Here is a 16,226-nt window from a genome sequence, read left to right on the forward strand (position 1 = left end):
TATGCTGGTCCTTTGCTGGTTTATGCTGGTCCTTAGTTGGTTTATGCTGGTCCTTTGCTGGTTTATGCTGGTCCTTTGCTGGTCATTAGCTGGTTTATGCTGGTCCTTTGCTGGTTTATGCTGGTCCTTAGTTGGTTTATGCTGGTCCTTTGCTGGTCATTAGCTGGTTTATGCTGGTCCTTTGCTGGTTTATGCTGGTCCTTAGCTGGTTTATGCTGGTCCTTTGCTGGTTTATGCTGGTCCTTAGCTGGTCATTAGCTGGTTTATGCTGGTCCTTTGCTGGTTTATGCTGGTCCTTAGCTGGTCATTAGCTGGTTTATGCTGGTCCTTTGCTGGTTTATGCTGGTCCTTAGCTGGTTTATGCTGGTCCTTTGCTGGTCATTAGCTGGTTTATGCTGGTCCTTTGCTGGTTTATGCTGGTCCTTAGTTGGTTTATGCTGGTTCTTTGCTGGTTTATGTTGGTCCTTTGCTGGTCATTAGCTGGTTTTTGCTGGTCCTTTGCTGTTTATGCTGGTCCTTTGCTGGTTTATGCTGGTCCTTAGCTGGTCATTAGCTGGTTTATGCTGGTCCTTTGATGGTTTATGCAGGTCCTTTGCTGGTTTATGCTGGTCTTATTCTGGTCCTTAGCTGGTTTATGCTGGTCCTTTGCTGGTTTATGCTGATCCTTTGCTGGTTTATGCTGGTCCTTGGCTGGTTTATGCTGGTCCTTTGCTGGTTTATGTTGGTCCTTAGCTGGTTTATGCTGGTCATTAGCTGGTTTATGCTGGTCCTTTGCTGGTTTATGCTGGTCCTTTGCTGGTCATTAGCTGGTTTATGCTGGTCCTTTGCTGGTTTATGCTGGTCCTTAATTGGTTTATGCTGGTCCTTTGCTGGTCATTAGCTGGTTTATGCTGGTCCTTTGCTGTTTATGCTGGTCCTTTGCTGGTCATTAGCTGGTTTATGCTGGTCCTTTGCTGGTATATGCTGGTCCTTAGTTGGTTTATGCTGGTCCTTTGCTGGTCATTAGCTGGTTTATGCTGGTCCTTTGCTGGTTTATGCTGGTCCTTAGCTGGTTTATGCTGGTCCTTAGCTTGTTTATGCTGGTCCTTTGCTGGTTTATGCTGGTCCTTTGCTGGTCATTAGCTGGCTTATGCTGGTCCTTTGCTGGTTTATGCTGGTCCTTAGTTGGTTTATGCTGGTCCTTTGCTGGTCATTAGCTGGTTTATGCTGGTCCTTTGCTGGTTTATGCTGGTCCTTAGTTGGTTTATGCTGGTCCTTTGCTGGTTTATGCTGGTCCTTTGCTGGTCATTAACTGGTTTATGCTGGTCCTTTGCTGGTTTATGCTGGTCCTTAGTTGGTTTATGCTGGTCCTTTGCTGGTTTATGCTGGTCCTTTGCTGGTTTATGCTGGTTTATGCTGGTCCTTTGCTGGTTTATGCTGGTCCTTTGCTGGTCATTAGCTGGTTTATGCTGGTCCTTTGCTGGTTTATGCTGGTCCTTAGCTGGTCATTAGCTGGTTTATGCTGGTCCTTTGCTGGTTTATGCTGGTCCTTAGCTGGTTTATGCTGGTCCTTTGCTGGTCATTAGCTGGTTTATGCTGGTCCTTTGCTGGTTTATGCTGGTCCTTAGCTGGTCATTAGCTGGTTTATGCTGGTCCTTTGCTGGTCATTAGCTGGTTTATGCTGGTCCTTTGCTGGTTTATGCTGGTCCTTTGCTGGTTTATGCTGGTCCTTAGCTGGTTTATGCTGGTCCTTAGCTTGTTTATGCTGGTCCTTTGCTGGTTTATGCTGGTCCTTTGCTGGTCATTAGCTGGTTTATGCTGGTCCTTAGTTGGTTTATGCTGGTCCTTTGCTGGTTTATGCTGGTCCTTTGCTGGTCATTAGCTGGTTTATGCTGGTCCTTTGCTGGTTTATGCTGGTCCTTATTTGGTTTATGCTGGTCCTTTGCTGGTCATTAGCTGGTTTATGCTGGTCCTTTGCTGGTTTATGCTGGTCCTTAGCTGGTTTATGCTGGTCCTTTGCTGGTTTATGCTGGTCCTTAGCTGGTCATTAGCTGGTTTATGCTGGTCCTTTGCTGGTTTATGCTGGTCCTTAGCTGGTTTATGCTGGTCCTTTGCTGGTCATTAGCTGGTTTATGCTGGTCCTTTGCTGGTTTATGCTGGTCCTTAGTTGGTTTATGCTGGTCCTTTGCTGGTCATTAGCTGGTTTACGCTGGTCCTTTGCTGTTTTATGCTGGTCATTTGCTGGTCATTAGCTGGTTTATGCTGGTCCTTTGCTGGTTTATGCTGGTCCTTAGTTGGTTTATGCTGGTCCTTTGCTGGTCATTAGCTGGTTTATGCTGGTCCTTTGCTGGTTTATGCTGGTCCTTAATTGGTTTATGCTGGTCCTTTGCTGGTTTATGCTGGTCCTTTGCTGGTCATTAGCTGGTTTATGCTGGTCCTTTGCTGTTTATGCTGGTCCTTTGCTGGTCATTAGCTGGTTTATGCTGGTCCTTTGCTGGTTTATGCTGGTCCTTAGTTGGTTTATGCTGGTCCTTTGCTGGTCATTAGCTGGTTTATGCTGGTCCTTTGCTGGTTTATGCTGGTCCTTAGCTGGTTTATGCTGGTCCTTAGCTTGTTTATGCTGGTCCTTTGCTGGTTTATGCTGGTCCTTTGCTGGTCATTAGCTGGTTTATGCTGGTCCTTTGCTGGTTTATGCTGGTCCTTAGTTGGTTTATGCTGGTCCTTTGCTGGTCATTAGCTGGTTTATGCTGGTCCTTTGCTGGTTTATGCTGGTCCTTAGTTGGTTTATGCTGGTCCTTTGCTGGTTTATGCTGGTCCTTTGCTGGTCATTAACTGGTTTATGCTGGTCCTTTGCTGGTTTATGCTGGTCCTTAGTTGGTTTATGCTGGTCCTTTGCTGGTTTATGCTGGTCCTTTGCTGGTTTATGCTGGTTTATGCTGGTCCTTTGCTGGTTTATGCTGGTCCTTTGCTGGTCATTAGCTGGTTTATGCTGGTCCTTTGCTGGTTTATGCTGGTCCTTAGCTGGTCATTAGCTGGTTTATGCTGGTCCTTTGCTGGTCATTAGCTGGTTTATGCTGGTCCTTTGCTGGTTTATGCTGGTCCTTAGCTGGTTTATGCTGGTCCTTTGCTGGTCATTAGCTGGTTTATGCTGGTCCTTTGCTGGTTTATGCTGGTCCTTAGCTGGTCATTAGCTGGTTTATGCTGGTCCTTTGCTGGTTTATGCTGGTCCTTTGCTGGTTTATGCTGGTCCTTAGCTGGTTTATGCTGGTCCTTAGCTTGTTTATGCTGGTCCTTTGCTGGTTTATGCTGGTCCTTTGCTGGTCATTAGCTGGTTTATGCTGGTCCTTTGCTGGTTTATGCTGGTCCTTAGTTGGTTTATGCTGGTCCTTTGCTGGTTTATGCTGGTCCTTTGCTGGTCATTAGCTGGTTTATGCTGGTCCTTTGCTGGTTTATGCTGGTCCTTAGTTGGTTTATGCTGGTCCTTTGCTGGTCATTTGCTGGTTTATGCTGGTCCTTTGCTGGTTTATGCTGGTCCTTAGCTGGTTTATGCTGGTCCTTTGCTGGTTTATGCTGGTCCTTAGCTGGTCATTAGCTGGTTTATGCTGGTCCTTTGCTGGTTTATGCTGGTCCTTAGCTGGTTTATGCTGGTCCTTTGCTGGTCATTAGCTGGTTTATGCTGGTCCTTTGCTGGTTTATGCTGGTCCTTAGTTGGTTTATGCTGGTTCTTTGCTGGTTTATGTTGGTCCTTTGCTGGTCATTAGCTGGTTTTTGCTGGTCCTTTGCTGTTTATGCTGGTCCTTTGCTGGTTTATGCTGGTCCTTAGCTGGTCATTAGCTGGTTTATGCTGGTCCTTTGATGGTTTATGCTGGTCCTTTGCTGGTTTATGCTGGTCTTATTCTGGTCCTTAGCTGGTTTATGCTGGTCCTTTGCTGGTTTATGCTGATCCTTTGCTGGTTTATGCTGGTCCTTGGCTGGTTTATGCTGGTCCTTTGCTGGTTTATGTTGGTCCTTAGCTGGTTTATGCTGGTCATTAGCTGGTTTATGCTGGTCCTTTGCTGGTTTATGCTGGTCCTTTGCTGGTCATTAGCTGGTTTATGCTGGTCCTTTGCTGGTTTATGCTGGTCCTTAATTGGTTTATGCTGGTCCTTTGCTGGTCATTAACTGGTTTATGCTGGTCCTTTGCTGGTTTATGCTGGTCCTTAGTTGGTTTATGCTGGTCCTTTGCTGGTTTATGCTGGTCCTTTGCTGGTTTATGCTGGTTTATGCTGGTCCTTTGCTGGTTTATGCTGGTCCTTTGCTGGTCATTAGCTGGTTTATGCTGGTCCTTTGCTGGTTTATGCTGGTCCTTAGCTGGTCATTAGCTGGTTTATGCTGGTCCTTTGCTGGTCATTAGCTGGTTTATGCTGGTCCTTTGCTGGTTTATGCTGGTCCTTAGCTGGTTTATGCTGGTCCTTTGCTGGTCATTAGCTGGTTTATGCTGGTCCTTTGCTGGTTTATGCTGGTCCTTAGCTGGTCATTAGCTGGTTTATGCTGGTCCTTTGCTGGTTTATGCTGGTCCTTTGCTGGTTTATGCTGGTCCTTAGCTGGTTTATGCTGGTCCTTAGCTTGTTTATGCTGGTCCTTTGCTGGTTTATGCTGGTCCTTTGCTGGTCATTAGCTGGTTTATGCTGGTCCTTTGCTGGTTTATGCTGGTCCTTAGTTGGTTTATGCTGGTCCTTTGCTGGTTTATGCTGGTCCTTTGCTGGTCATTAGCTGGTTTATGCTGGTCCTTTGCTGGTTTATGCTGGTCCTTAGTTGGTTTATGCTGGTCCTTTGCTGGTCATTAGCTGGTTTATGCTGGTCCTTTGCTGGTTTATGCTGGTCCTTAGCTGGTTTATGCTGGTCCTTTGCTGGTTTATGCTGGTCCTTAGCTGGTCATTAGCTGGTTTATGCTGGTCCTTTGCTGGTTTATGCTGGTCCTTAGCTGGTTTATGCTGGTCCTTTGCTGGTCATTAGCTGGTTTATGCTGGTCCTTTGCTGGTTTATGCTGGTCCTTAGTTGGTTTATGCTGGTTCTTTGCTGGTTTATGTTGGTCCTTTGCTGGTCATTAGCTGGTTTTTGCTGGTCCTTTGCTGTTTATGCTGGTCCTTTGCTGGTTTATGCTGGTCCTTAGCTGGTCATTAGCTGGTTTATGCTGGTCCTTTGATGGTTTATGCTGGTCCTTTGCTGGTTTATGCTGGTCTTATTCTGGTCCTTAGCTGGTTTATGCTGGTCCTTTGCTGGTTTATGCTGATCCTTTGCTGGTTTATGCTGGTCCTTGGCTGGTTTATGCTGGTCCTTTGCTGGTTTATGTTGGTCCTTAGCTGGTTTATGCTGGTCATTAGCTGGTTTATGCTGGTCCTTTGCTGGTTTATGCTGGTCCTTTGCTGGTCATTAGCTGGTTTATGCTGGTCCTTTGCTGGTTTATGCTGGTCCTTAATTGGTTTATGCTGGTCCTTTGCTGGTCATTAGCTGGTTTATGCTGGTCCTTTGCTGTTTATGCTGGTCCTTTGCTGGTCATTAGCTGGTTTATGCTGGTCCTTTGCTGGTATATGCTGGTCCTTAGTTGGTTTATGCTGGTCCTTTGCTGGTCATTAGCTGGTTTATGCTGGTCCTTTGCTGGTTTATGCTGGTCCTTAGCTGGTTTATGCTGGTCCTTAGCTTGTTTATGCTGGTCCTTTGCTGGTTTATGCTGGTCCTTTGCTGGTCATTAGCTGGTTTATGCTGGTCCTTTGCTGGTTTATGCTGGTCCTTAGTTGGTTTATGCTGGTCCTTTGCTGGTCATTAGCTGGTTTATGCTGGTCCTTTGCTGGTTTATGCTGGTCCTTTGCTGGTCATTAGCTGGTTTATGCTGGTCCTTTGCTGGTATATGCTGGTCCTTAGTTGGTTTATGCTGGTCCTTTGCTGGTCATTAGCTGGTTTATGCTGGTCCTTTGCTGGTTTATGCTGGTCCTTAGCTGGTTTATGCTGGTCCTTAGCTTGTTTATGCTGGTCCTTTGCTGGTTTATGCTGGTCCTTTGCTGGTCATTAGCTGGTTTATGCTGGTCCTTTGCTGGTTTATGCTGGTCCTTAGTTGGTTTATGCTGGTCCTTTGCTGGTCATTAGCTGGTTTATGCTGGTCCTTTGCTGGTTTATGCTGGTCCTTAGTTGGTTTATGCTGGTCCTTTGCTGGTTTATGCTGGTCCTTTGCTGGTCATTAACTGGTTTATGCTGGTCCTTTGCTGGTTTATGCTGGTCCTTAGTTGGTTTATGCTGGTCCTTTGCTGGTTTATGCTGGTCCTTTGCTGGTTTATGCTGGTTTATGCTGGTCCTTTGCTGGTTTATGCTGGTCCTTTGCTGGTCATTAGCTGGTTTATGCTGGTCCTTTGCTGGTTTATGCTGGTCCTTAGCTGGTCATTAGCTGGTTTATGCTGGTCCTTTGCTGGTTTATGCTGGTCCTTAGCTGGTTTATGCTGGTCCTTTGCTGGTCATTAGCTGGTTTATGCTGGTCCTTTGCTGGTTTATGCTGGTCCTTAGCTGGTCATTAGCTGGTTTATGCTGGTCCTTTGCTGGTCATTAGCTGGTTTATGCTGGTCCTTTGCTGGTTTATGCTGGTCCTTTGCTGGTTTATGCTGGTCCTTAGCTGGTTTATGCTGGTCCTTAGCTTGTTTATGCTGGTCCTTTGCTGGTCATTAGCTGGTTTATGCTGGTCCTTAGTTGGTTTATGCTGGTCCTTTGCTGGTTTATGCTGGTCCTTTGCTGGTCATTAGCTGGTTTATGCTGGTCCTTTGCTGGTTTATGCTGGTCCTTATTTGGTTTATGCTGGTCCTTTGCTGGTCATTAGCTGGTTTATGCTGGTCCTTTGCTGGTTTATGCTGGTCCTTAGCTGGTTTATGCTGGTCCTTTGCTGGTTTATGCTGGTCCTTAGCTGGTCATTAGCTGGTTTATGCTGGTCCTTTGCTGGTTTATGCTGGTCCTTAGCTGGTTTATGCTGGTCCTTTGCTGGTCATTAGCTGGTTTATGCTGGTCCTTTGCTGGTTTATGCTGGTCCTTAGTTGGTTTATGCTGGTCCTTTGCTGGTCATTAGCTGGTTTACGCTGGTCCTTTGCTGGTTTATGCTGGTCATTTGCTGGTCATTAGCTGGTTTATGCTGGTCCTTTGCTGGTTTATGCTGGTCCTTAGTTGGTTTATGCTGGTCCTTTGCTGGTCATTAGCTGGTTTATGCTGGTCCTTTGCTGGTTTATGCTGGTCCTTAGCTGGTTTATGCTGGTCCTTTGCTGGTTTATGCTGGTCCTTAGCTGGTCATTAGCTGGTTTATGCTGGTCCTTTGCTGGTTTATGCTGGTCCTTAGCTGGTTTATGCTGGTCCTTTGCTGGTCATTAGCTGGTTTATGCTGGTCCTTTGCTGGTTTATGCTGGTCCTTAGCTGGTTTATGCTGGTCCTTAGCTGGTCATTAGCTGGTTTATGCTGGTCCTTTGCTGGTTTATGCTGGTCCTTTGCTGGTTTATGCTGGTCCTTAGCTGGTCATTAGCTGGTTTATGCTGGTCATTAGCTGGTTTATGCTGGTCCTTAGCTGGTTTATGCTGGTCCTTAGCTGGTTTATGCTGGTCCTTTGCTGGTTTATGCTGGTCCTTAGCTGGTCATTAGCTGGTTTATGCTGGTCCTTTGATGGTTTATGCTGGTCCTTTGCTGGTTTATGCTGGTCTTATTCTGGTCCTTAGCTGGTTTATGCTGGTCCTTTGCTGGTTTATGCTGGTCTTATTCTGGTCCTTTGCTGGTTTATGCTGGTCCTTGGCTGATTTTATTCTGGTCCTTAGCTGGTTTATGCTGGTCCTTTGCTGGTTTATGCTGGTCCTTAGCTGGTTTATGCTGGTCCTTTGCTGGTCATTAGCTGGTTTATGCTGGTCCTTTGCTGGTTTATGCTGGTTTATGCTGGTCCTTTGCTGGTCCTTGGCTGATTTTATTCTGGTCCTTAGCTGGTTTATGCTGGTTCTTTGCTGGTTTATGCTGGTCCTTAGCTGGTCATTAGCTGGTTTATGCTGGTCCTTTGCTGGTTTATGCTGGTCCTTAGCTGGTTTATGCTGGTCCTTTGCTGGTCATTAGCTGGTTTATGCTGGTCCTTTGCTGGTTTATGCTGGTCCTTAGTTGGTTTATGCTGGTCCTTTGCTGTTCATTAGCTGGTTTACGCTGGTCCTTTGCTGGTTTATGCTGGTCCTTTGCTGGTCATTAGCTGGTTTATGCTGGTCCTTTGCTGGTTTATGCTGGTCCTTAGTTGGTTTATGCTGGTCCTTTGCTGGTTTATGCTGGTCCTTGGCTGATTTTATTCTGGTCCTTAGCTGGTTTATGCTGGTTCTTTGCTGGTTTATGCTGGTCCTTTGCTGGTTTATGCTGGTCCTTTGCTGGTTAATGCTGGTCCTTTGCTGGTTTATGCTGGTCCTTTGCTGGTTTATGCTGGTCCTTTGCTGGTCCTTTGCTGGTTTATGCTGGTCTTATTCTGGTCCTTAGCTGGTTTATTCTGGTCCTTTGATGGTTTATGCTGGTCCTTTGCTGGTTTATGCTGGTCTTATTCTGGTCCTTTGCTGGTTAATGCTGGTCCTTAGCTGGTTTATGCTGGTCATAAGCTGGTTTATGCTGGTCCTTTTTACATGACCTGTTGATATCTGGAGAGAGAATTGCATTAAATATCCCCAACATATAAGAATATGATTGTAGCAGGCATAGCTGCCTAATTAATTTTAGAAACAACCCAAAGTACTAACTGAATGGTAATCACCTAATTAGATCCAGGTGCGCTATAGGTGCGTGAGGGTTTAAAAGGACGGTTTCTGCGTGGTTGGGAATTGTGTAGACTGCTGCAAACTTTGACACCGTCCTTTCGAGCTGTTCCCGTACGGGGATCCGTGAGCTGAGCCGCATATCATTTGGGTACGTTACCATAGATGGAGAAATATTTAATTTGGGGTGAGCTGTTGGCTGTATGCGTTCTGTTTGTTTTAGTATGCATCCCGGGCTGTGTTTGTCCATCGTGGTTTGACGTTGGGAGGGCTGATTCACTAATAATCAGGTGGGTAAACTATTGATTAATGGGAGAATATCTGCGAAAAGATATTGTTTATATTGTGACATCGTTTATATCCTCCTCTGTTTTAGTTGAAGGGACCAAGAGCTGGTAATGTCGGCATGATTACAGCGAGCTGATTGGGACCGTGACCTGGCTTCCCCTTTCTGTTTGGGTCTTAGTCCTCGTTGTTTCGAGTACCATTGTTGTCGCGCATTGCCGCGACGTTCTGTCTTGCCTCACCTCATTTTCGCCTGCCTGACCTGTCCACATCAAGTGAACTTGACATCGGGAGATTACGAGACCCGAGTATTAATTCGTGTGACCGTTTGCCCACCTCGGCACTGTTTCAACTGGAGGACTGTGTTTGTGGGGTTTGTATGGTACAATTTGATTGTTGTGTGGATGAATTTATAAGTTGATGTGAGTGGTTTGAGTGTGTTCCGTTTGTTTATTGTTGGAAGCGTGTGCGAGTGTGTATATGTATGAGTGTGTGAGCGTGCGAAATCAGTACTAAGGGTTGTGAGTTTGTGTGACCTTATGGAGTAAATTTTGTTGTGTGTATATCGTTGATGGACCAGATGTAATGTGATTGCATCTGTTAATTTGTTGCCTTTCTATTTTGTTGATCAATTTTGTATTTTTCTTTTTTTTGTGTTTATTGATTTGATTTATGGTCATTTGATCTTGGTTTCTTTGTTTTTCGTGTTTATTTGATTTTGACTTATGACTATTTGATTGTATTTTTTTTGTGTGTTTATTGATTTGTGTCAATTTGATGTTGATTTTGTTAATTTTATTGGACGGGCTAAGGAGTGCTGACCACTCTAGGTCCATGTTAATGGGTACCCTTGTTCACTGAGTGATTTGGTTCTTCTGATTTTTCTGTCATCTGAATACACGTGTGTTTGTGGTGAAATGAGTACATTAGTGTACGTTTGAAGTGCGTAGTGAAGTGGAATTGGGGTAGGTTGGTTATTTCTCCTTGCCATCTGATGTGTTATTTTTGATTTGGTTGATTTGTTTATTTTTTCTGTTTTGATTTGAAAGCCATATTAACCCCTTGTGTCCTAAATTGTGTCTGTGTGTTTAGCTTTTATCCCAGTAATTTCAGTATTCAGTATTTCACCTTACTATTAGCACCTTTTCTGGTTCATTTAACCAAAATGGGTTTGGTTTATTGAAATATGTGGCACCAGCATTAGAGCTAGAAACAAATGAGTCTTGAGTAAAGGATGCTGATCCATTGCATTGACTGTTTGTAGTCATGACAAATATGTACTCTTTTATTTGCCTTTGGATTGCAGTGTTTCCAAATCTTAGTCCTAATCAAACACACCTGATTCAACTCCTCAGCTCATTAGCACAGACTCAAAGACCTTATCTGGGTGTGTCTGAAGACGGGGCATTTTGAAGTCACTGTTTCCCAAATAGTTGGTATTTTTTGGTATTAGTTGCTGTTTTTTTTGGGGCCACCACATCTTTTAACAGGGTGGAAGTCTTTGAACTGATGACTGATAAGAAAAAATACCTCTGGTTGGTCACCACAAGACACAAAAAATCCCACATCCTTGACGGCAGTTGTTATATTCTGGTAAAGAAATGCCATTATTAAAAAAAAAAAATGTCATTCTTTATAAATAATGTTAACAGGGATTAGAAGTAGAGGCCCACTGAAGTGGCATCTGTTTAATGCACTTCGCTACTGAGTGAAAAAAAAAAACAGGAATTATGTTTTAAAGCACTCCTTTGGATAAGTGATAATTCAGTGAAATTTTCTTCCTTTTCCTTCTTTTGTCTGCTCCCAATAGAGGTCGCCACAACAGATCATCCTTAGTTTACTTGACACTGTTTTTTACACTGGATGAAATACTTATAATACGATAAATATTGTATATTTTATAATGTATAATATAGTGTGAAATAAATTTGGATATGGCAAGAGAGTCTGTTGTCTTTTTCATTGATATTTAAGTTTTTCTATGTTGGATTTCCAATATGCAAAAAGACAAAAACAATGAAAAATTGAAGAATATTACAAAATCAGTGATTTACTGTAACATATTCTAGTTTTGCAAAGAAACTGTGGTTTAATTTACAAAAATAAACAAACAAACAAATAAATCAGAAAAACTAAATGAATGAATAAATAAACAAACACCAAGATCTGCATGTTGTAAAAACGTGTAAAGAGTGCATTAGTAACTGCAAATAATAATAATGACAATAATACATTCAGAATTTTTAAATATTACATTCAGATAAAAAATCATTGCCACATTAATCCACTTTTTTTTTTTTTTTTTACTTTTTTCAAGTGTTTAAACATTTTTCAATGACATTTAGACACATTTTAGACTATTAAAACAAAAGAGTCACTTCCTCCTTTACAGAATTAGCAACTCAGTCTGTAGCTCATTTCCACTGAACTTTGATCAAGGAAAGAGGGATGCATGTAGTTTATGAGAGAGAGAGATTTGGTTACACTAACTCTAAGAAAGAGAGAGAGAGCAAGAGAGAGAGAGATGTCCTGGCACCTTGAGCAGCTTGAGCATTGTGATTGGTTTATTCTGTGAAGCCCAGCCCCAGTCGGCAGACCCCTGAGTCACTAAAGGCTGAGATTCTGTGTGAATGAGAAACCAGTACCTATTAAGAGCCCCACAACACTAAGTTACCGGTGGACAAAACTAGAACTGCGGAGGTCAGCATGCTGCTGGATATACTGCTCATCTTTCATCTCCAGGTGCTAGTCATAGCATCTTCATCCTCCTCTGAAGAAGATGGAAGCAGTGAGAGGGAAGCCGAACACAGTAAAGGTGAGCAGATCCACCTGCGACTAAAAAATCAGAGCATCTATTAATAAGCTATGTGTAAAATTCTGCTGATCTAAATGCAGGTTTGTTTGTTCTCTCTAGCTTTGTTGCAAAGTTTTCCAATGTGGAATGAAATGTTGGAAACATTTAAATGATTTAAAGTTTCGTCAAATATTCATAGTCAAATTCAACATTTAATAGAAACCTTATCACCAAAAACTACCAGTGTTGGGGGTAATGCATTACAAGTAACGCAAGTTACGTAATATTATTATTTTTTCCAAGTAAGATGTGAGTAAGATGTCACTTAAGTTCTAGAATAAATGTGAACATGTATTAATTCATCTCACTCATTAAAACAACAGATACAGTATTCTTCAAAATGAATAAAAACACTAAAATTCAACGCAAACCTGCAATAATTAAATGTTAAATAATACAAATATCCCTTATTTAATCCCATTTTATTAACCAATGTCTTTGCCGCCATCCTTCGATGATCCAATTCATCCATACTAATAAAATAAAATTACTCAAGATAGTCTAAAATTTATTTTTATTTTTTTTATTGCTAAAGAGTTGATTTTTTTTCTTCTGCGGTCTACTGTATAGACGTCAATTTACTTTTCTCTAAGCCTGAGGCTTTTGCTGTGAAAAGGCTTTTACATTTGACAAAAATAGAACTTTTTATATTGAAAACAAACAAGCAAGCCCAGCCCAGATTTAAAAAGTAACGCAAAAGTAACGTAACGCATTACTTTGCTTAAAATAGTAACTAAGTAACGTAATTAGTTACTTATTAGTAACTCAATATTGTAATGCATTACTTTAAGTAACTTTCCCCAACACTGAAAAACTACAAAGTGAGATATAAATGCTGTTCTCATGCTGATTAATAGAAAAGATCTGACTCAACCGGTGCATTCAAGGACCGATATACATAAACTGTAAAATGTAATCTACATGAGTAATAATCTGCCATGTGCCGTTAAATATTTTCTTAACAAGATGACATTTGTAACTGGAAATCTTTACTGCTGTGTAAACCTGCTGATGATCAAGGCGTGTATTTACTATGGTATTTTGCAGTTAATGTTTGATTTTTGCGAAATAGCTCATAAAACAATGTCATTGATAATGAGTGAATGAAAATGAAAAATAAAAATAGAAAAGAGGAAAGAGGAAAGTCCTTCTTGATGACTTGAATGCTGCAAAACTATTTTTTAAATCCCTAAAGACAAAGATAGATTTGTCTATAGACAAGATAGATTTTTACAGTAATGAAGAGATGACCTCCAGGAAAGACTTGCTGTGAGTCAAAGTGACACGTTCATCAAATATTCCTGGATGGCACAACCCAATGAGCTGTTTGTGGTTTTCTGAGGTTGGAGAGCGTTTGGTCTACGTGCCGCTCAGAGTGTATACCAGCATCTCCAGCTCAGCATTCACATGAGCTCACTGGTTCCCATAAAACACACACACATCCTGATTCTAATGAAAAAACCTTTATATAAAATAAGTTGGGTCATTTTTTTTTTAACCTATGCAATACTGCGAAAAGTGTCAAAAAACCTAAAGTAGTGTAATTTGACTGACTCACTGGTTTAAAACTGCTGGATAATCTCTATGTGTAAGTATGCATAAATATGAGTATGAGAAAGAATGTCCAGTCACATGAATGAAATCTGCTCCGTCTTACTGAGCAAGTCAGGAATAAAGTCCTGAGTCCTTAGCCATCTTCAAGAATTGGCTAAAACACATCTCTTCCATCTTTATTTGACCTTCTAACTCTAGCACCCTCTATTCTAATTCTATTCTTTATTTTAGACTTATACTCTGTTCATTTACTTACTGCTTGTTTTCTTAAAGGAACACTCCACATTTTTTGGAAATAGGCTCATTCTCCAACTCCCCCTGAGTTAAAGGTGCCATAGAATGGAAAACTGTATTTACCTTGGCATAGTTGAATAATAACAGTTCAGTACATGGACATGACATTGCATGAGTCTCAAACATTACCATTTCCTCCTCCTTATATAAATCTGGTGTTTGTAAAAGACCCCCGAAAAATTGGTCAATTCCAACATAACACCGACTATCACGCAGTAGTCACGATCGTTAATAGTTACGCCCCCAACATTTGCATCGCCCAATCATCGATAACCTCAGTACATCAGTAAAATAAGGCAAGCCACTGAAGGGTCATGGTTAGCTTAATGCTAGCGGTAGCCTGTTATATTGCAGTACATAAGATTTCACTCACCACATATACGGAGAGATGACTGCGCTGATGATGGCCAATGATTTACAGATTCCTGAGTATCACTGACAAGCTTCTAAACTTGTGTGGTAAGTACTGTCGCTGCAGTATAACGTTACACAGAGTATATGCGATCATAATAGTGAGAGTAAAATGTCGCCAATTCAAAACGGCAGATTCAACAAACCGCATATTAAAAGCGGCTAGAGCTCCGTAATTAAATATATATTTCCTCCATGTGTGAGCTATTGAGATGAGCAGCTCTGTGAAACAGCCAATCAGAGCTGAGCTCCTTATTAATATTCATGGACCTTCCAAATAAGGTAATAACAGAGCATTTCATTCTAGGGACAAATCCTAGGGGTGTAAATGGACCTGTAAAACCGTTTCTGGAGAATTTTTGCCCTTTCCTATGCCACATACCTTCTATGTAGATATCAGAGAACAATTTAAAATATTGTTTCAATGCATTCTATGGCACCATTAATAAACTGAGTTTTACCCTTGTGAAATCCATTCAGCCGTTCTCCTGTTCTGGCGATATCACTTTTAGCATAGCTTAGCATAGATCAGGAGTTCTCAGCTCTGGCCCTCGAGGTCCATTTTCCTGCAGAGTTTAGCTTCAACCCTAATCAAACACATCTGAACAAGCTAATCGAGCTCTTAATCATTACTAGAAAGTTACAGGCAGGTGAGTTTGATTAAGGTTGGAGGTAAACTCTGCAGGAAAGTGGACCTCGAGGGCCAGAGTTGAGAACCTCGGGCATAGATCATTGAATCCTAGACCAGTAGCATCGCGTTTAAAAATCACCAACGAGTTTCTATATTTGTCCTATTTAAAACTTGACTCTTCTGTAGTTATATCGTGTACTAAGACCGGCGGTAAATGTAAAGCTGTGATTTTCTAGGCCGATAAGATTAGGAACTACACTCACATTCCGGCGTAATAGTCAAGGAAGTTTGCTGCCGCAACATGGCCGAAGCAGGCGGAGTAAAGTCACATTGGCAGTTACCTAGCTGGGAACTAAGTTCAGGCGCTGCGTGATATTACTGCGCCTGCTTTCTCTATAATACGGCAGCAAACTTCCTTGACTATTACACCGGAATGGGAGTGTAGTTCCTAATCTTATCAGCCTAGAAAATCGCAGCTTTACATTTTCCGCCGGTATTAGTGCACGATAAAACTACAAAAGAGTCAAGTTTTAAACAGGACAAATATCAAAACTCGTTGGTCATTTTTGAACGCGATTCTATTGGTCTAATAGGATTCAATGATCTATGCTAAGCTACGCTAAAAGTGAATGGATTTCAAAACGGTAAAACTCAACTTATTAACTCGGGGCGAGTTGGAGAATGACGCTATTTCCAAAAAAAGTGGTGTTCCTTAAAAAAAAAAAACACTATCTTTACTGCAAAAAAATGCTTTTCTTTTTTGTCTTGTTTGATTTTTTTGTCTTGTTTCCAGTCGAAATATCAAAAAATTCTTAAATCAAGAAGGATTTTCTAAAGGAGTAAAAATTTTCTCATTTTCGGAAAAAACTACTGAAAATTGTGTGAGTTTTTGCTTGAAACAAGTGAAATAATCTGCCAATGGGGTAAGAAAAATAATCTAGTTTTCTGTTTGAAATAATATTATTTTTATCACCCCATTGGCAGATTATTTAGCTTGTTCTAAGCAAAAACTCACTTAATTTTGACTTGTTTTTTTTCTGAAAACAAGACAATAATTTTTACTTGTCTAGAAAATCCTTCTTGATTTAAGAATTTGTTGATATTTTGGTTTTGAAACAAGATAAAAAAATCTAAGCTAGAAAAGCATTTTTTGCAGTGTACTGTGTTAGTCTAAATAAGACTTGTCATAGCACTTGCGTGTTATTGCTCTTTTGTTGATTTTGATTGCTCCATTGTCCTCTTTTGTAAATCACTTTGGATAAACGCATCCACTAAATGTCTAAATCTAAATGTGAAGTCATCAGTAGGAATAATGTATAAAACAGAAAATACAGAACAAACAGAAATGCACATAAAAATAAATATTTTACAATACAATACAATATTTTCACAAATACAAACTTGGATTTCCAAAAAGCAATGTGTTCAGTTGTAAAAGCACTGCTGC

General features: G+C 41.5%; 1 protein-coding gene across 1 annotated transcript in view; it reads left to right on the forward strand.

Annotated features, from left to right (window-relative positions):
* Positions 1 to 11,656: 11,656 nt before the first annotated feature.
* ca9 (carbonic anhydrase IX) overlaps positions 11,657 to 16,226 on the forward strand; it is a 46,614-nt gene continuing 42,044 nt past the window's right edge. Inside the window, exon 1 of the mRNA XM_073829430.1 lies at positions 11,657 to 11,850. Within this exon, the coding sequence (XP_073685531.1) occupies positions 11,742 to 11,850 (109 nt within the window). The 5' untranslated portion in view covers positions 11,657 to 11,741. The remainder of the gene's footprint in view (positions 11,851 to 16,226) is intronic.

This window comes from Garra rufa, chromosome 23 (assembly GCF_049309525.1).
Source record: "Garra rufa chromosome 23, GarRuf1.0, whole genome shotgun sequence".
Classification (NCBI taxonomy): domain Eukaryota; kingdom Metazoa; phylum Chordata; class Actinopteri; order Cypriniformes; family Cyprinidae; genus Garra; species Garra rufa.